This window comes from Balaenoptera musculus, chromosome 21 (assembly GCF_009873245.2).
Source record: "Balaenoptera musculus isolate JJ_BM4_2016_0621 chromosome 21, mBalMus1.pri.v3, whole genome shotgun sequence".
In the NCBI taxonomy this organism is placed as follows: Eukaryota; Metazoa; Chordata; class Mammalia; order Artiodactyla; family Balaenopteridae; genus Balaenoptera; species Balaenoptera musculus.
This window is the reverse complement of record NC_045805.1, coordinates 6,087,437-6,109,349: the sequence shown is the minus strand read 5'-3', so window position 1 is coordinate 6,109,349 and position 21,913 is coordinate 6,087,437. Positions and strand designations below refer to the sequence as shown.

General features: G+C 36.6%; 1 protein-coding gene across 2 annotated transcripts in view; it reads right to left on the bottom strand.

Moving 5' to 3' along the window:
• Nucleotides 1–21,913, bottom strand: part of GPM6A (glycoprotein M6A) — a 260,268-nt gene that overhangs the window by 11,430 nt on the left and 226,925 nt on the right. For both annotated transcript variants that reach the window (XM_036838928.1, XM_036838927.1), the window contains exon 3: nucleotides 13,372–13,528. In XM_036838928.1, the coding sequence (XP_036694823.1) occupies nucleotides 13,372–13,528 (157 nt within the window). The remainder of the gene's footprint in view (nucleotides 1–13,371; nucleotides 13,529–21,913) is intronic.

The following is a 21,913-nucleotide window of genomic DNA, read 5'->3' as shown; positions in this document are numbered from 1 at the left end:
TTATCATAAATTATTTCTAGCTTTGCACTAGAAATGTGACAGATATGCATTCTGCTGTCTGAGCATTAAATAAATAAATAAGCTACTTTTTTTAAAAAAATGAGGTATAATTGATACATAATGTTATATTAGTTTCAGGTGTACGACATAATGATTTGATATTTGTATATATTGTGAAATGATCACCACAATAAGTCTAGTTAACAACTGTCACCATACATAGTTACGAATTTTTTTGTGTGTGTGATGAGAATTTTTAAGATCTCCTCTTTTAGCAACTTTCAAATATATAATACTGCATTATTAACTATAAGCACCACGCTGTACATGACATCCCCAGGACTTACTTATTTCGTCACTGGAAGTTTGTACCTTTTGACCCCCTTCACCCATTTTGACCACCACCTCTGGCCACCATCAGTCTGTTCTCTGTATCTTAAATAAGCTACTCTTATTAGAACAATCTCTGAGCATTTGAAAAACTCTTCTGATTTTGAAAATCTTATTTTTTGCCCTTATTAACATCTATTCAGATGAAACACTTTCTGAAATTTAACTCTGCAATATCTGTTTGGGGAGTTTTGTGAAAACAAACAAATAAAAACTGGAAGAAATAAAATAACCCTGGACTTGACATCAGAGGACTGGATCACTCACATCTCACTTAAGGCTCAGAGTCACTTCCTCATTCACAAACTGGAAATTAGCAGACCTCTCTCACAGGGCTCAGATATGAAATCACTTAACAGTAAACATGGTCCACAGTAAATCTTACTTAGGAAGAAATCCCAAGAGAGGAAGTTGCTTGATTCAGCAAAAAATTATTTTTCATGTCTAAAGGTGAGGTATGGACAGACTAACCTATTTACGTTGCATTTGGTGTTTATTGCCTTGAACAGCAAGGAATTTTACTTTCTAAATTCAACAGCTGTGGCCCTGTTTATAAGAAAGGAGGGAGGGATGGGTCTTGTGGAAGTTTGACATATAAAGTAGACTCAGTGGCTTTTCTTATTTCAGCCATTGTTTAATATATCAATCACTCACTTAGAGTAAAATGCTGACCATTTCCTCCTAATTCACAAAGAAAAAAAATCTCAGTAAAATTTCCTTGGTTTGGTTTAGATTAGTTAACTTGTTGATCTTCGATGGTAAAAAACCGTCATTAAATGATAGGGAGTGGGTGCCAGACTCATAATTAGTATCCAGCAATCTCATTATCACATCATTATTTGAGTATCGTTTCATCAGAACATGCAAATGACTTCCACAATAGCATCTTCTTGTTATCCTATTTCTTGTTTTGTTTTTGTTTTTACTCAAAATACATTTGTTGACGGTTAGTATTAAATTCAACAAAATTGCTGTGAATTACTTCTTAGTGGCTTAAAATTTTAAAAAAAACATGTAATTATTGTTTTGATCTCAATCTGGATATTCTCATCATTGTTAGAAATTTAGAAGGGAGGTTGAAATATAGAACTACGGGAGACAAGGTTTTCATAACCTTTGAAAGAAGGCTAAAATAGATGATTACTCCTTGACTATGGAGCTATTGAGATGACAGTGTATTTAACTGGAGAATGACTTGTAGAAGGTAATTCGTTTTTCATCTGAACTCCTATGAACTTAGGCTTGATGTCTAAGAAAATCAGACTTGGTTGAGCTACAGACTTTCTGGGCAACTTTAGCAGATGTGCACCAATCCGGATAAAAATAACATCTTAGAAGTTAGCAGCCCTGATGAAAAAGAGCCAGCTGACCCTGACTCCCAAGAGTCTCTGAGTCTATGAACTATGTAAACACTGAAAAAATAAGCCACATACCGAATGGAATGTTATGATATAATGAACAAATTCAGGCATGAGGCAGACCCAAACTTTAGTGAAATGAACAAAATGGATCTATGCAAATATATACCAAACGTATACTGTCGGGTTCCACTCAGGTCACTGTCTATAAGGTCCCTTTCTCATTAACGTTTCGAGACACAGAATATAAAAGTACTTAGCTAAATCTTAACTCAGAGGCCCCTCATTTCACAATAATATGTTTTCAATGACATTTCCTCATTGTGAATGGATTTAAAGAGTATCAATTCAATCATGTCCCCCCTTGAACAGCAAAAGGAAAGAGTGTAAAAAAAAAAAAAAAAAGGAAACAGCTTTAGATTTCATCAAAGGCAGAAATAGCTCCAGGCTTAGAGATACTGTCATCAAGCAGTCTCACTGGATGGACATGCGCTGAGGGCGCACAGCCTCTGATAGTGCTTTCCAACTGTGACCACACGTTAGGATCATCTGGCAAATCTGAGAAAGAGATGCTCAGGCCTTGCGCTTGCCAACATATGTGTATTTACAATATTTCTACATGAGATTCTAGTGGGTGTCCAGTGTGAGGAACTACTGCTCTATTGGAATCAATAAAGCTCTCATGAGTACGTTTGATGTGAAAACATCTTTGCTATTTATCTTTAGGCTCTTCAGGGTACCACACCTGAAGGAGAAAAAAAAAAGTACAATTGGGATGATTTGCCAATGTCAACAAAACAGCCAAATGCACGGATGAGTGAGGGACTGGATGTGAACCAAATTTCAAAATCAAGACTTCCCAAATTCAGCACTGTGGAAATTTTCAGCCAGAAAATCCTTTCTTATGGGGAATGCCCTATGCACTGCAGTATGTTTAATGGCATCCCTGGCCTCTACCCAATAGATGCCAGTCGTGTAACCAAAGTTTCTCAGTGTCCCCTGGGGGTGGGGTAGGGAAACAGCCGCTGGTTGAGAACCACAGTTCTAATATGAGAAAATACCAAGTCAAAAAAAAAGCAAATGGACACCTGAATATACTATCACTAAGAATGCAAAATGGAACAGCATTAACAATACTGAACTCAGTAGGCCCTGAAAAGTATACAGTGTAAAGTTTGCTGCAGAAAAAATTCTTACGTTATTATGTAAATTACTTGAAAATATGCAAGCATCATCGTTGTCACCATCATGGCCCAAAACTATCTTAGCGCAAGTAGTGATCAGAAGCTTTCTTTAAAAAATTATTTGCTTGGTTATAGCCACTTTATCCATAATTGCCAAGACCTGGAAGCAATTAAGATGTCCTTCAGTAGGTGAATGGAGAAATAAACTGTGCTACATCCAGACAATAGAATATTATTCAGCACTAAAAGAAATGAGCTATTAAGCCATGGAAAGACACGGAGGAACCTTAAATGCATATGACTAAGTGAAAGAAACCAGTCTGAAAAGACGACATAATGTATGAGTCCCACTATATGACATTCTGAAAAAGGCAAAACGATGGAGCCAGTAAAAGGATCAGTGGTTGCCAGGGGTTGCAGAGAGGGAAGGATGAATAGGTGGAACACAGAGGATTTTTAGGGCAGTAAAACTATTCTGTATGACACTATAAAGATGGATACATGTCATACATTTGTCTAAACCCACAGAAGTTACAACATTAAGAGTGAACTCTAAGGTAAACTATGGACTTTGGGTGATTATCATGCGTCAGAGTAGGATCATTAATTGTGGCAAATGTACCATCTGGTGCAGAATTTTGATAGTGAGGGAGGCTGTACGTATGTCGGGGTGGGGGGGATATAGGAAATTGCTGTACTTTTTGCTCAATTTTGCTGTGAAGCTAAAATTGCTCTAAAAAATAAAATCTATTTTAAAATATATTAATTGTAATGCTTTCTTCTTTTTACCTTGCATGGGTCTCATTCATTCAACAAATGAAATTAAAATACTTCAGAATATAACACAGGATCCATCACGAGTTTCCACCTGCCTTACCTAACACTTGGATTACTGCAGTATTCTAAAAAGTTCATTCTAATCAGCACCCTAAAGGTTACTCATAGAACTTCATTCTATCTTCCGAACCCCAGATGAAAGTCACTTACTCATTAATAATTAAAATATCTCATGTGTCAATAACATGTACTGTATGAGGCCTTGGGTATATACTGGTCAACAACATCTATCACAGACTTTAACCACTCTCTGTGCAAAAACTGTAAGTCACCCATGTTCATCAATGTGCTCAGCATGTATGTGCTTATGTAGAGCTTACCATTTCAAGTGAAAACAGAATGCAAACAAAATCAAATTATATTAAAGATAAAAGCATCACTGGCATCTTTTCCAGCAAATATTACTACAGAGGAAACTTCCTCTTAGTGAATACTATCTTATCATCAATTACATTGTAAATATCTGAGAAATGTTTTTTTGACCAAGAATCCCAATATAATAATACTAGGCTTAGTCATTCCTCAGTGAACTTTTGATTTTTATATCCTTAATATACCATTTCCCCATAAAGTAATTTAAAAACATAAACTATGGTAGTTAATCTCAAAATGAGAAAAAGAGATAAAGAAATTGAGTCTCAAAAATATGGTGAAGCTTCATATGTTTTATAAAATGTTACTGATTTAAAGGCAAAGTCAGAAAAGCATATAACTCTTGTTTTTTTTTAAAGAAAATATAAAAATAAAGATCTTTTGTGTGGAGATTATTCCCAGTACAGTGGGCATGAAGTTCCTGACTGAAAAAGAGAAGTATCTATTAATCAATATTTTAAAAGGCCATTTGTAATCCAGAGTTATTATTTCATCCCCAATCTAGTGGCCTATTTATAACTCTTACATGTATGGAAATATTTGAACCAATTTAAATATTTGAACCAATTTAAAAAATATTTCTATTTGCAGTGTCACCCAAACACATAAAATCGAGGTTACTCACAGTAGAAGCAGCTACTGTGAGTGAATGTATTCAGGATGTTACATTGGGATTCATAAAATTTATGAATTTGAGGACATTTTCTATCTATCCTTAAGATGAATTTCTAGCTTTATTATAAAACTTGATTGAACAATCTATACCTGCAAATGACTTCATTTAAACTAGAATATCTTTATATGCAGAAATGGGAAATTCATTAGTTATGGAGATATTCCCTTAGAAATTTTCAGTGGGCATCAGAGTCTAAGATTTACTTTTATATTAATTAAATCAGAAGCTGAGGGTTTTGAGGATTCTGTAGAAATGAAAATAGAGGTCTATAGAGTATTATCCTGCTATGTACAGTTTATTTATGATAAATTGTATTTTAGCATGATTATTTTTAATAGAACTATTTTGTTTAGGAAAACATGGATCAGAGAATGTGTTAATGTCTTTAGTTTTCTTTTTCAATTAATAGTACTTTAGATGTATATGAAATAATGTGATGAGAAAGATACTCCCCAAAGTCCAAAGCCCCAGTCTAATCATGAGAAAAATATCAGACAAATTTCAATTGACATACATTCTACAAAATGCCTAACTACTCCTCCTCAACACTTTCAAGATCATCAAAAAACAAGGAACGTCTTAGAAAAAGTCACAGATCAGAGTAGCCTAAGGAGAAATGACTAAATTGTAGTATGGTATCTGTATCCCCTGAGTGGGATACTAGAAGAGAAAAAGAACATTTGATTTGGTAAAAACTAAGGAAATCTGAATAAAGCATGGACTTTGGTTAATAATAGTGTTTCTATATTGGTTCATTAATTGTGACAAATGTACTATGCTAATGTAAGATGTTAATAGGGAAAACTGAGTTTTATATATATAGAAACTCTCTGTACCATCTTCATCTTTCTGTAAATCTAAAACTATTGTAAAATTAAAAGTTTACTTTTGAAAAAATACTTTAGGATTTTAAAAATATAAGGAGTCATAAATGCTATGAAATTATATCCTAGGATGATCTGATGGATGATCTGAGACATAGAGAAGTCTAATGAGAATTAAAATGCCACTTGAATATACAGATTTAAAAAAGAAAGGCTTAGCATAAGACTATATTTCATGACTTGAGTAATCAAAAGAACAAACACAAGACAAAACCTTGGCTCAATATTTTGAGAAGTTATTTTTATTTGAATAGAACTCCAATCATGACTTATGGTGACTGGAGAGGAATCAGGATGATTCAAACTTTTTCTTCAATTTTTCATTTCCAGCAGTTTTAAGTCTCTTGAATTAAAAATTCTAACACCAGAAGATTTACTTTTTACAAGAGATTTTCCCATTTTGTCAATGTCATCTTCTAAGGCTAACTGAAATTTTTTGTCAAGTTTTATGCCCTAAATCTGAAAAGAATGAGACCCATGTTTTCTTTCTTTGCTATAATTTATGTACCAGCAGAGTTAATGTCTGGATGGTCACACTGAGATTGGTATACTGTCCTGTATTTACAGTCCAGTTCTGAAACTGTAAGTGCATGCAGGAGATCTACCTCAGATACCTGTGGCAAACAAGCTCCTGGTGCCATCTGCCACATGCACTGCTTTTTGAAACATTATTTCTACATATTACCACTATGCCTGAAGCAGTTTATGTTCCCCCTCACCTCCCCCTTTTTTCCCTACTGAGAAAGTGTTAGAGTGCATTGTTATAATCTGAAACAAATCATGTTGCCTTCTTCAGGTTAGAGTTGGAATATCCTAGAGAGAAACTAAGCCTTATTCTAGGAACTTGGCAGTCTTGGATCGAAACTGTTATTATCTTTTTAATTTACTTTCGAACATACTGGATTTTAGAGACAGACTAGAAAGCAGAGTTCCTTGATGACAACTTTACTTAGCAAGTCACGCTAGAACTCCTTATCGGCAGCCATCAAAACAGAAAAGTACCTTCGATGACTGAGTTGTTTCATATCCCACAGAGCATCCTTGTCTTGTAAAGAGAGATAATTCATGATTGTGGATAAAGGTTAAAATGAAGACATCTCTGCAGCAAAGGAACTTTCCAGTCGTCAATGAATGATCTCACCAAGATGTAAAACAAAAGTGACTGGTGAATTACTAAAAACTCTCACAACCAGATAATTCTCCTATGACATTAGCCCAAATAAAACATAAAATGACAAGGCAAATCCTGACCATGAGTTTAGTGCCATGGGCTCTGTGCCAGATGCTCACATCCAAATCTGGCCCCACTGCCCACCATGTACGCATCTCTTGCTGGCATATTCCTCATCTGTGAAATGAAGGTAACTAATGTTGGCATCTGCTTCACATAGTTTGGAGGATCCAATGCCCTAGTGTGTCATAAAGTCCCATGCATAGCAACTGGCATATGTAAGCACCTAACAAACACTTCCTATTATTAATACTGGATTTATTATTAAAACTTAACTTTAAGCTATGAAAATGAGCCAGGAGTCATTACATAGTGAATAGATGTAAAGGTAGTTCTGTAGAGTTATATCTTATGGACAACAGTCTAATATGCTGTAGTCAAAATCTATAAACATCTGAGGTAACAGGACGCATTAAAATAAATACAGTTGGCCTTCCTTTTGGACGTCCTTGGATTTAACCACGACGAATGGAAAATATTCTTTAAAAATATCCCAGAAAGTTCCTAAAAGCAAAACTTGAATTTGCTACACACCAGCAACTATTTCACAGCATTTACATTGTATTTACAATCCATTACAGAGTTTACTTTGTATTAGGTATTATAAGTAATCTAGAGATGATTTAAAGTATACAGGAAGATGTGTGTAGGTTATATACAAATACTACACCTTTTTATAAAAGGGACTTGAGCATCTGTAGATTTTGGTATCCATGGGGGTCCTGGGACCAATCCCCTTGGATACTGAAGGACTATAAATAGAATACGTTTCTTCATCTGTAAAATGGGGGTAACAAAAGTAACTGCTTATTTTTGTTGCTTTAAACATTGTGTGTGGCATACTGTTGCTGTTATAAGGCACATTGTTATGAGTTGAATTGTGTTCCTCCAAAATTCATATGATGAATTCCTCAACCCCATACCTCAGAATGCAACCTTATCGGGAGATAGGGCTTTTACAGAGGTAAGCAAATTTAAAATGAGAGCCCTAACCCAATGTAACTGGTGTCCTTTAGAAAGGGAAATATGAGCACAGACATGTAGACAGGGAGAACACCAGGTGAAGATGAAGGCAATGATTGAGGTGATGCTTCTATCAGCTTGGCTCTCCAAAGATTACAAGCAACCCACCAGAGTCTAGAGGAACAGATCTTCCTCAGAGCCCTCAGAAGGAACCAACCTTGCTAACATCTTGATCATGGACTTCAAGCCTCCAGAGACATGAAACAATAAATTCTGTTGTTTAGCCATTCAGTTTGTTGTACTTTGTTATGGCAGCTCTAGCAAATGAATACATATACTTTCAAAATTTTTACTGCTTTATATAACACTTAGAGCAGGTGGATTTATGGAAAATAAATGTATTAATTTCCACAGAGAGTAGCACATTTAAGAACTCTTCTTACTTCAAAAGTGTTGGGCTTAAAAATCTAAAGTGTCAGAACAAGCATAGATAAATTCTGAGATCCATATTGCTATCATAATACTAATGGGAAATTTTTAGAAATAAGAAAAGAGTGATGGGTGTAACAACTATCCCATGATTTCAAAATGTGAGTCACTGAATGCCTCTCAAGTTACAACCGAATAAATATATATTTTTTTGGTTTAAAAAGTTAATGGGGAAGAAATTCAAAGAAAACAAATATTTCTATATGCCTTAAACTGAAGTTCACGTTTAATGTATTTAGTAACATGTTTGACTTGTATGCAACTTAGGGCCATTTGCCATTTAATTTAAATAAAATCTGTTACTTAGAGTATTTTAGTAACTTTCACATGATCTTAATAAACTGGTTAATGGTTCTTACCCCCCAAAGGTTAATACTGTGCTGTTGTGTTTTATGTGCCTCACATTAAGGATTTCGAATGACAGCATTAAAAATTTGAAATGAACTTGAAGTGGTCTTGATACTGCATGAGAAGAAATGCATAATGCAGGTCAAGTTATGCTTTCAAGGGTATTCATTAGGAAAAGAGAATATTGATTAGCATCTTGTATTCAGTGATCTAAAGCTGCTTTAAAATTAACTGAATTTGTGCACTGTGCAAAATTGCATTTTGTGAGTAGAATCAGTTACTAGTAACCATTTTACATTTTATACAGCATAGAAAAACAGGGATATAAAAATAAGTTTCTTTCAGTACTAACTCTGGAAGCTTATCGTATAATAATATGGTTGTTCCAAAAAAATTTATTCCACCTGTAAATATTACTCAGAATTCCAAATAGAAATTCATTAATATATTCAGCTTCAAAAGGACATTTTTTTTAACATCTTTATTGGAGTATAATTGCTTTACAATGGTGTGTTAGTTTCTGCTGTGTAACAAAGTGAATCAGCTATATGTATACATACATCCCCATATCTCCTCCCTCTTGCGTCTCCCTCCCACCCTCCAAATCCCACCCCTCTAGGTGGTCACAAAGCACCGAGCTGATCTCCCCTTGCGATGCGGCTGCTTCCCACTAGCTATCTATTTTACATTTGGTAGTGTATATATGTCCATGCCACTCTCTCACTTCGTCCCAGCTTACCCTTCCCCCTCCCCGTGTCCTCAAGTCCATTCTCTATGTCTGCATCTTTATTCCTGTCCTGCCCCTAGGTTCTTCAGAACCTTTTTTTTTTTTTTTTAGATTCCATATATATGTGTTAGCATACGGTATTTGTTTTTCTCTTTCTGACTTACTTCACTCTGTATGACAGTCTCTAGGTCCATCCACCTCACTACAAATAACCCAATTTCGTTTCTTTTTATGGCTGAGTAATATTCCATTGTATATATGTGCCATATCTTCTTTATCCATTCATCTGTCGAGGGACACCTAGGTTGCTTCCATGTCCTGGCTATTGTAAATAGAGCTGCAATGAACATTGTGGTACATGTCTCTTTTAATGCTGAGCTGCATGAGCTGCTTGTAAATCTTGGAGATTAATCCTTTGTCAGTTGCTTCGCTTGCAAATATTTTCTCCCATTCTGAGGGTTGTCTTTTCGTCTTGTTTATGGTTTCCTTTGCTATGCAAAAGCTTTTAAGTTTCATTAGGTCCCATTTGTTTATTTTTGTTTTTATTTCCATTTCTCTAGTAGGTGGGTAAAAAAAGATCTTGCTGTGATTTATGTCGTAGAATGTTCTGCCTATGTTTTCCTCTAAGAGTTTTATAGTGTCTGGCCTTACATTTAGGTCTTTAATCCATTTTGAGTTTATTTTTGTGTATGGTGTTAGGGAGTGTTCTAATTTCATTCTTTCACATGTAGCTGTCCAGTTTTCCCAGCACCACTTACTGAAGAGGCTGTCTTTTCTCCATCGTATATTCTTGCTTCCTTTATCAAAGATAAGGTGACCATATGTGCGTGGGTTTATCTCTGAGCTTTCTACAAAAGGACATTTTTAAAGCTAAGGAACTCATAGAACAAAAAGTAGACTGTAAGATACAATTTACCTACAAATTGGAAAAAGAAAAAAGGCAGCAGAATGGAAATAGGGAAGCAAGGAAGACTAAGTAGCAGGAGAGAATGACCAATAAAACATTTTTTTTAACATTTTTATTGGAGTATAATTGCTTTACAATGGTGTGTTAGTTTCTGCTTTATAACAAAGTGAATCAGCTATACATACACATATATTCCCATATGTCTTCCCTCTTGCGTCTCCCTCCCTCCCACCCTCCCTATCCCACCCCTCTAGGTGGTCACAAAGCATCGAGCTGATCTCCCTGTGCTATGCGGCTGCTTCCCACTAGCTGTCTATTTTACATTTGGTAGTGTATATATGTCCATGCCACTCTCTCACTTCATCCCAGCTTACCCTTCCCCCTCCCTGTATCCTCAAGTCCATTCTCTACATCCGTGTCTTTATTCCTGTCCTGCCTCTAGGTTCTTCAGAACCATTTTTTTTTTTTTTAGATTCCATATATATGTGTTAGCATACGGTATTTGTTTTTCTCTTTCTGACTTACTTCACTCTGTATGACAGACTCTAGGTCCATCCACCTCACTACAAATAACTCAATTTTGTTTCTTTTTATGGCTGAGTAATATTCCATTGTATATATGTGCCACATCTTCTTTATCCATTCTTCGGACACTTAGGTTACTTCCATGTCCTGGCTATTGTAAACAGTGCTGTAATGAACATTGTGGTACATGAATCTTTTTGAATGATGGTTTTCTCAGGGTATATGCCCAGTAGTGGGATTGCTGGGTCATATGGTAGTTCTATTTTTAGTTTCTTAAGGAACCTCCGTACTGTTCTCCATAGTGGCTGTATCAATTTACATTCCCACCAACAGTGCAAGAGGGTTCCCTTTTCTCCACACTCTCTACAGCATTTACTGTCTGTAGATTTTTTGACGATGGCCATTCTGACCGGTGTGAGGTGATACCTCATTGTAGTTTTGATTTGCATTTCTCTAATGATTAGTGATGTTGAGCATCCTTTCATGTGTTTGTTGGCAATCTCCGATAAAACATTATCATTATTTTTTCCTCTGGTTCCATGGAGCCCTAAATCCTGCACGAGAGGGTTGCAGGGCGGTGCACCGTGCAGGGCACTTCCAGGCGGTGGAGCCAGTCCCCTTTTTGCAGGGGCTGGTCCCCTTCATGGAGGCCATGTTGGGACAGCCCGCACCTGACTCAAAGGCCTCGCCCGCGCGCTGCGTTGCTGCTTTTGCAAGACACTCAAGAGGGCAGCTCTGCTTCCCCCTCAATTCTGCTCATTCCCGGGTGCGGATGGGTGCTAAAGGCGTGGGTGGGGTGTCTTGGGGGGCTGACTCCCTGCTGCCTCGCCTCTGGAGGGGCCCACGCAGCTGCTGCCATCCTTCTGGGCTGTTGGGTGGGACTGGTGACACAATTGTTACTATTATAGAAAAAAATGTGGCTCATTTTTGCTTTAAAAATTCTTATTTGAGATAGCTTTGAAGTGTCAATGGCAAGCGGATAATTAGTAACGGCACATAGATAGGTGTTCTCTTCCATGACTTTTTGCTTCTGCATACAATCTTATGCAGAAATTTCACGATCTCAATGAAACAACCTAATCAACTGCACTCTTCCTGGTGAAAGGTCACTCCCCAATGGTAAAAGAGACCCCTTTTCTCTATGATTTCACTAGTGTTTTAGAATTATGGACTCTTCGAGCTAGAATGAGCTTTAGAGATGATCTAATGTCTTTATGATGTAAGAGAGTAAACTGTGATTCGGAGAAGTTAAGTGACTTGCTAAGACATACGAGTGGTGTTATAATGATACTGTCCTAATTATAAGAAAAAGCCCATCATTAACTGAATTCACCATAGTCTATTGGCAGAGTATAAATGAATCTAAAATCAAACATGCCTTCTTAATAGAGAAATCCCTTAGGTATCACTGAAAATTAGCCCACTGAATATTCATATTTTACTTATTAAATTAATTCAAGATCTTTAACTAAACTTCTTTTGGGTCTGTAATTTGATATTACTGATCCTAAACACTTAGATAATACAATAAACATTGTTCCCCAAAAGGGTCTTACAAGAAATTATTACAGAGACAACTACGAATACCCACAACACAGGCTAACTATTTTATGAGATTATTATCATTATTGACACTGAGCGAATATTAGAACTTGTTACAAGCTGGTGGAAAAAATGGTTGGTGGTTAACAGGTATTTTTGAACTTTTCTGTAAGACTGAAATAAATTGCACCATTCCTTATTAGAGACATCTTACTTAATAGGAAATATATGCTGTAATTAAGTAGACATTCTCATATAACATTGGGAAATAATAAAAATACATTAGTCAAGGATGGAAGTTCCAAAGTTCATTTTATGAAAATTATTCTGCATAAAAATGTGAACGTATTTTTAACACATTACTCTTAATTTTCATCAGTCTTGTGCTTTAATAGATATACGTGCATCTTCTGTGTTGCATTAGCTCTAGACTGTAAGTTTGAGTTACCGTTAAAAATAGTATCAATAACGATTTAAAATCTAAATTAGTATAATAGAGTAATTCTTACCTTATGTCAATATTAAACAGAAATTACATAATATAGTTCCCACCCAAATTTACAGTAAAATACATGAAACATGTATTTAAGGAAGAGAGACATTCACTGTTATAAGTTGCAGACGGATTTTTCTGTTATTTTAAATACTGTATGGGAAGCCCAGAGCCATTTGGGAAACATAGATCATAAATCAATCAACAGTTTGCTGCCTCTAGAAGCAAGATGAGTTGTGTTGCACATGATTTGAGAATCTGAACCTGAATTTTCACATGGAATAATCGTTACTTTGAAAATACTATTAAGATTTAAAATAGCCACCAGAGCAGGGAATGTTACTGTGTTAAAAAAAACCCTCCAGTTCTTGGCAGATGAACACAAACACCTGTGTGCTCCTGCGATAAACCCACATTGACTCCTGAGCAAAGACAGGTAACGTACCCATGCACTCACGCATCTGCCACACGTGGTGATTTTGAAATCCCCATAGAGATCCTTGATGGCCCCAGTCGTGAAGAAACCTTCCACCATCAGCAGAATGCCGTACACGAAGAATGCAGCTGCAACGCCATAGATCACATACTTGAAGATGTCAATCCTGGGAAGAAAAGATGAAGTGGTTTAGTTCAATAACTCTTCATGGCTGGTCTGCAGCAACTGATGCCCACGTGCTCAGGGTTCCTTTGGAAGGAAAGCTATGGAATTTTTATGTTCATAACGGAGGTTGGATTTTAAAACATTTTTGCTTTATATGCCTAATGTGCGTACACTTTGTTCTGCCACTTCTAGTATTTGTCGACAAGGGTTTTTCATGCTTGTAAGTTTCTTCCTCTTCCCCTGCACCATCCCCCATCCCCTTAATCAGAAATGCTCAAAAGTTACATGAATGAAACTGTAAAACACCCCTGAAAGACACATTGATTTTTTTTGTAGTGACATGCTTTTATCTCTTTCTTATTTTCGTTTGTATATCTTCTACAGGTATTTTCTTTGTGGTTTTTACCATGGGGCTTACATGAAACAGAGTTAACCATCTATTTTAAACTGATAAATTCAATCATATACACGTACTTTAAACTTTTGCTTCTCTCCCACACACACTGTTATAGATGTCACGAATCACATCATTTTATATTATGAACCCATTAACATATTTTATAGATTTTTAAAATACTTTTGTCTTTTAACTTCTATGTGAGAACTTAAAGTGATTTATGCGCCACTATTACAGTATCACAGTATTCTGTATTTGTGTATATATTTACCTTTACCAGTGAGCGTTATACTTTCACAGACTTTTGTGTTTCTTTTTAAAATCCTTTCATTTCAGCTTGAAGGACTCCCTTTGGCATTTCTTGTAAGGCAAGTCTAGTGGTGATAAATTCCCTCCGCTTATTTTTATCTGGGAAATTCTTCATTTCACCTTCATATTTGAAGGATAGTTTTGGCAGATACAGTATTTATTCTTGGTTGGCAATTTCTTTCTTTCAGCAATCTGAATATATCATCCTACTCCCTTTGCCCCGCAAGGTTTCTGCCAAAAAATCCGTTGAGAGTTTTATGGAGTTTCTCTTGTAGGGAACAAGTTCTCTTGCTGCTTTCAAAATTCTTTCACATTTGACAATTTGATTATCATATGCCTTGGTGTGGATTTGTTTCAATTTATATGAGTTAGAGTCTACAGAGGTTCTTAAATCTAGATGTTCACTTCCTTACCCAGATTTGGGAAGTTTTCTGTTGTTATTACTTTAAATAAGTTTTTTGCCCTTTCTCTCTTCTTCTGTGAGACTCCCATAATGTATATATTGGTCCACCTGATGGTGTCCCAAAGTCCGTTTGGCTTGCTTCACTCTTTTCCATTCTTTTTTCTTTTTGTTCCTCTGACTGGATAATTTCAAATGACCTGTCTTTGAACTTGCTGATTTTTTCTTCTGCTTTATCAACCTGATTTTGAACCCCTTTAGTGAATTTTTCAGTTCATTTATTCAATCTCCCAATTTTAAAAAATATTTTCTATCTTTCTGTTGATATTCTCATTTTGTTCATGCATTGTTTTCTTGAGTTCATAGAGCATCGTTATGACAATTTTTAAAATTCTTTGTCGGGTAATTCATACAGCTCTATTTCCTTACAATTGGGTTCTGGAGATTAATTTTGTTCCTTTGTTCTGGTCATGTTTCCCTGTTTCTTCATGTGTCTTATAACTTAGTGTTGGGGTCCATGCATTTGAAAAAGCAGCTACCTCTGCCAGTCTTTAAGGAACTGGCTTTGTACAGAAGAAGACCCTCACTAATCAACCTGCCTAGACATCGTGCGGGCCTCTAAAAACTTTTGGGGGGAATGTGACTTCTAAAGGCCTGTGAGTGCAATTTTCTCAACTAGAGAGGCTTACTGGTATCTTTTTCAGGATCTCATAATCTTGCTTCTTTTGTGCCTGCAACACTACAAGTTCTGGTTCTACAGTAGCAAGCTGCCCTGATCTCTCTTGCTCTCAGTGGCCAACCGGCATCCAAAGTATGCCAGGTCCCCATCAGTGCCCTGAGTCAGACACCTGCTCTGTCAGAGCTCTGAGTGAGGCAAAACAGAAATCAGTTCCTTGGGCAGCCCTCAGAAGAGCCAGAACGTTGGATGAATGCTCCACTCTTCTCTTTCCTCCCAAAGGAGAAGTCACGATCCAGGGCATTCTCACCTGGCCCTGGCTTGGGGTTAGGGACTGATGCAGGTAAAGTGAAATTGGCCGTCTTACCCAATTCAACGTGACTGTTCTTGGCTTTGTGTTTGTCTGGGGCACTGCAACTTCTTAATAAAAGGAATAAAAGTATTTCGGTCTGTGTATCACTGATAAATTGGTGTTTCTTTGTGGGAACAAGCATTGGGACTTCCTATCACCACCTTGCTGACATTACTCCTTCCAAATTCATGTTTAATTCAATTAAAGTTCATGTGTACATCACCCGGTTATGTACACTAGAAGTATAACTGCAAATTATTGATGACAATTACATAGCAATCACAAACACTTTGCTTTTATCTTTCTGAAATTTAGCTCAAACACTGTGTAAGAATACCTGGTAGTAAGTACTGGCGTAAAGAGGTGTAGCTGTTGATTAATTTCCTATGGTCTCTCTAAGAGATTACCACAAACTTGGTGGCTTGACACACATTTATTTCCTTACAGTTCTGGAGGTCAGAAGTTTGAAATCACTTTCACTGGGCTGAAATCGAAGGGTAGGCAGAGACTCACTTCTTCCAGAGACTCTAGGGCAAAGCGTCCTTACACTTTTCAGCTTCTAGAGCTACAGCTGCATCCCTTGCCTAGTGAAGCCAATAAATAGCGCCTTGTTTCTGCAGTCACAATGCCTTCTTCTCTGGACAAATATTTCTCTACTGCCTTCTTATAAGGATTGCTTGTGTTTGGATTTAGGGCTCAGCTGGATAATCCAGGAGGATCACCGCACTTCAAGATCCTTAATCACAACTTCAAAATCTCTTGCATATAAAGTAAATCTCAGATTCCAGGCACTAGGTTCTGGATATCTTTGGGGGTCATTATTTCAGCCTGCCACAAGCTATACTTTCTTGAAGCTGAATGTTAATTTCTTGACATTCAAAAACTCTTACATGAAGTTTTTCTTCCAACAATCTGAGGATGGACATTTTCTAATGTTACATTCCAAAATGGATTTCAAAATTAAATCATCAAAATATTTAAATTATAATATACTTGTCATTATCTTATTGGCTTGAATCCCTCTGTTTTATCACAAAAGTACTCTTTCTTGTAAACATGCAATATATGAACTTAACAAAGAATTTCAAATATGATATTGGGAAAATTAAACTCTTATTCTCTGTAAAGATGAGTTTCCTGTCAATGATACGTCAACAAAATGCAGTAATAAAAACCCTCTGGTAATGAAGTCACTGATTATGTGTCCACTGTAGGATCAAATAGCAGAGAATCATAAGAAGTCTTACCTTCACTGTACTACTTTTGCTTTGCAAAGTAAGAATCCATATTATCTTACTTCTAAAGGAAAAAATGAAAGCACTTAACCTCCTTTCTAAATGCAAGCTTTCAAATTTGACAATGTTTCTGTAAACCACTGTTTTACTGATTTGAAAAGCAAACTATATTCATTGTAGAAAAAAATGAAAATAAAACCGGAAAAACAGACTATTCACTGTTTATTCTCCCAATTTTTTTATATGAATTACAATTAACTACATGATACTATTACACAGTTTTATCAAGCTATTTTTAAAAGATTATGGCACAGTCTAGTATTTGAAGGTTTGACATGTTTTACCACTTCTCTGCTTTTGTTCAGTGGTAGGAAAAATAATGCTGCTCCCAAAGATGTCTGCGTGTAATCTCCGGAACCTATGAATATGCTATCTTGTTGAATGGGACTTGGCAAATGTGATTAAATTAATGATTTTGATATTCAGAGATTACCCTGTGTTATATAATCACAGGGTCCTAATAATTAGTGAAAGAGAGGTGTAGGAAAGTCAGGGTCAGATTCAGAGAGAAGTCTGAAGATGCTCCACTGCTGGCTTTGAAGAAGGAAGGGGGCCATGAGCCAAGGAATGCAGGTGGCTCTGGGAAGCTGCAACAAGTAAAAATACAGATTCTCCCCTAGAGCCTCCAGATGGAGTGCAGTCCTGCCAACACCTTGATCTGACCCCATTTCAATAAGCCCAGTAAGACCCATTTCAGACCTCTGACCTCCAGAACTGTAAAAAATTAATAAATGTGTTTTTCTAATGCACTAAGTTTGTTGTAATTTGTTATAGCAGTAATAGGAAGCTATGCATCACTATTACAAACATCATTTAAGATAAATCTTTGGGCAGTGTAGGTTGTTTCCCTGGCATAAATTCCTAGAAATTTTTAAGGCATATATTGTGAAAATGGTGTCCAGAAAGTTTGTGCCAAAATAAAGATGCACTGATAATGAGTAAGAGGGCTTATTCTCTGTTTCCCAATACTGAGTATTACCATTCAATTTTTCTAACAAATTAATAGTTAAAAAGCAATGGTATTATCATTTTAATTAATTTTCTTGGTTTAGTAGTGTGGATGAACAAATGTTTACAAGCTATTAATCATCTGTATCTTTAAGAAATATGTTTTTATACTTTGCCAATTTTTTTACTAGAATATGTATCTTTTTGTTGAATTTATTGTTTATTAAAATTAGGAATCTTGTTATATAAGTGGTAAATATATTGCTCAGTTTTTGTACACCTTTTAATTTTTTATAATACTTTAATGAGTAAAATTTATTTATATTATGTCAAATCTATATATTTTTTCCCTTGTGATTTCTTATATTGCTTATATACTTCTTGCCCCATAATAAGTAAAATCTTAAATCTGTATTTTCTTCTAGCTTTCACAAATTAGTTTACTCTTAAATTTTAACTTTAAATCCATCTGAAAAATTTTTCTTAAAAACTAGAGTAGGAACATACTTTTATATGTACTTATAAGTACATATAAGTACTTTACAAGTACTTATATGTATGTCTGTGCCAATGCCATGTAGTATTAATTACTGTAGCTCCTCAACTCTCTCCACTTCATTAACCTGATGCATCCTGGAAATCAGCTCAAGTACTAACTACCACTACCTGATTCATACCTGTTGAGTCTAATGTGGATGGCACTTTGCTGACGTATCTTTCCTATGTCAGTACGAGAGGAAAAATAATTTGTCTTGTTTTACTTTGTATCCCTAAAGATTAGCACAGTGATTGGCACATAGTATAACCTTGTATTTTTTGCTGAGTAAATGAATTCATTAAAAAACAAACCAGACAAAAGACTGACCTGAAAAAAATCTGAATATTTGAAAACAAGAACATTGTAGAAATGTTCTGTATTCTGAGACAAAAACTCTTTCTCTATAAATTGAAATCCCTTCACCCAAATCTCTCTCTTTGAACCACAAAGTACAAAGCAAATTTCCTTTTCCTTGATAGCCCTTCAAATATTCTTAGAATGAAATCATCACGTTCTTATTTGTAAATATTTTTTCTAGAGTTGCCGTACTCCTAGGTTTTAGAAAGGAGAACAGAAATTAGATCTTTGAATTCTAATCCAGTCTGACACTACAATTGCTCACCTACTCTAGTCAAAGAGTAAGTCAGTAAGAGTGTTATGGTAAGTAGGGTGTGTCCAGGGACAAAGAGACTTTAGGAAGCATGACACTGGGCATTAAAATTGTGATACAGCTTCAGGGAAGACACCATCATCAAGATCATCACCATTATCATCCTATCACATTATGATGTGCTTATGATGTGCCAGCCCTGCTACCACTGTTTTAAAATGGCAACTCATTTTATCTTATAACGATTTTAAGAAGTAGGCAGCGTTAGTAAGTCCCTTTTACTGATGAGGGACTAAGGCAGACAGGTTCCTTAACTTGCCCACGGTAAGATGGGTAGAAAGGGTCAGAGACCACAGGAAACAAACCAGGGCGTGTGGCCTCAGAACCAGTGCTCTTACGCACCACACTACGTTGTCTATCTAAATCCTTCATGGTTATGTATTTGGGTTTGCTGCTGTTGTTTCATATTAGTGGGCTTTAAAAAAACATTCATTTGAGGACTACTAGCCTGGCTGAAATACTGCCTAAGGAGATGCTTACTGTTTATTGTATCAGTAGTTAGAAATTCAGTATTTTTTTTAACCTAAGTTCTAGCTAGAACTGAGATTACTTTTGACTCTCCAAGACTAATCAACAATCTCATGTCAATGTGTCTCATCTTCAAACGTTTTATAAGTAAGAAGACTTACTGGGTGTTGATTGTCAACACCCAGGTCAGAACAGATAGTTTGCACACTGCTGTGATCTCTTTCAACCTGTGGAACTGGTGTTGCCTTGCCATGAATTCCTGCTTTCTTTTCCCTTCTCATTCCCATCCCCCCCAATTTTGATACCGGTTTTCCATTTCATTAACTTCCAAGGTATAAACATGAACTACAAGTAGCCTTAGAGATTTACACGCACATGAAGATAGTTGAGAGCAAAACCAATGTGTCTATGATATTTTAACTGAGCTTACTGCCTGCTTTTGTTTCAGGCAAACGGAATAGTTTTTATGTGTGCATTAACTATCAAAGAATTCACTATCTAGTAAACTCAGTTTTTGATGCACTGACCTCGGATCACAGTCATAAAACTTTGAAAATAAAATAAATTTACGCTGAAAATCAATCCTCCCCAGATCCTGGATTCTCACTATATTTTGTCGAAACCAAAATCCAATCCCCATCTAATAAATTATAGGTTTTTTTGGTGTGTGAATAAGGCTGTCCCTTGCTCTGTCCTCAGGAGAGTTATTCAAGGAGCCAAGTCACTCAGAAAAATTCATGGTTTGGATTGTTTGACATCTAATTTTCTGAACAGTTTCCGTATTTCACTGTTCCATATGAATCTGCTTTGCGCAAGTAAAATACCTATCCTACATCTTGGTCACTCATCAAGCGAAATCTAGGGACACGATAACGTCACCCTGGCAAGGGGCTCTCAGAGGAGAAAGTGAACCACAAATCAGAAAGCAGATCTCCTCGTCACATTGCACGAAGCAGCAGAGCATTGAGCCGTGTGCAGAGTTAGGGGGCCCATGGCTATATCAAGCTAACAGAGGTGTAGTTGAGTGTAGGAATATCCCCTAATGGGGGCAGCAGGTTAAGTTACACACTCACTGTCACAACAATTTGGAGCCAACAATGACCACGGACTTCAGGGGCTACACTAACAGATTAGGGGATAAAAAGCTCTGGGAAACCAAGGAGATGAGGAGGGACAGAGTGATACTTAAAAACATACCAGCAGGTCACAAAATATTTGCGAAATTCACTCTTTTCTCTCTCTTTGGAGATCCCTATATCTCAAGTGGAATATGACAAAATGCTTTAGTGGGTGACATCAGCTGAAGATGCTACACTTCAGTTTACCTGCCATGGGGCAGGGCTCTTGGTGTTAGAATTCTATGTCTAAAATATAGATCACATGAGAACAGAGATTATTTGCAAACTTATTTATGAGAAGTTAAGTTTTACATGCTGGAAAGATGATTCACGAAATGGAGTAGGCATATTCCAGTGTGTTTGCCCTTCCTATGTCCCCCTGTAGACTTGGATACTGACCACGTGGAGACAGGTGTGTGTATATATTTAAGAGGAGGGGTGCAGTGGAGAGACAGAGAGAGAAGCTGAGACAAAGAAGGGAGTCCTGAGGACCTCGGGTGGAAGACGGGGGCTTAGGCCATTCATGTTATCTCTTCGTTCACACACCCAGAGAACAGGTTTCTTTTCCTTTATAAGTATATGAGGTAGGAGCGCTTAATTTGGTTGAATCAAGCCTGAGAACTATGGAGACAAGACATAGACCCTGTAAATTACTAAAGTTGGCCAACAAGTCTTTTCTTCAGAATCATTCTCTTACACATTCTTCTCCAAACTTACCTTAGCTTATTTTCAAGGAAGCTGTATTGCCTGCAATCTCGCCTCTCACTCACTTCTGCGTCCCAAGTCCTGATTTTACTTCCCGTTTGCCCCTCACCTATGGAGTCCGCTAACAGCCCTGTAAGGCAGCCCCCAAAGAGTAAACACTACCTTCCTCTCAACTGCTACGTGACTGGTACTGCTTGGTACTAATCAGACCCAGTAGTTATCTGTACACACCTTCCCTCTGTGTTTTCACGAACCGTTTGCCGACAGGGAGTCTTAATTCATTTGGTAGCTCCACGGGGTCTAGGATAAGGAATTTTAGTTATTTGAAATATGAAAAGAGAGATAATTTGAGCACTTGCTTTCATTCCAGTGAAAATGGTATTCTTCCCATGCCAAAGATGCATTACTGATTCCACATTTAACTCCCAATATAAGAGACCAAAGGTAAAAGTTCCAAATTAAGTATATGATCTCTGATTTCCCTGCTGAACTCCCACATGTACTACCCTT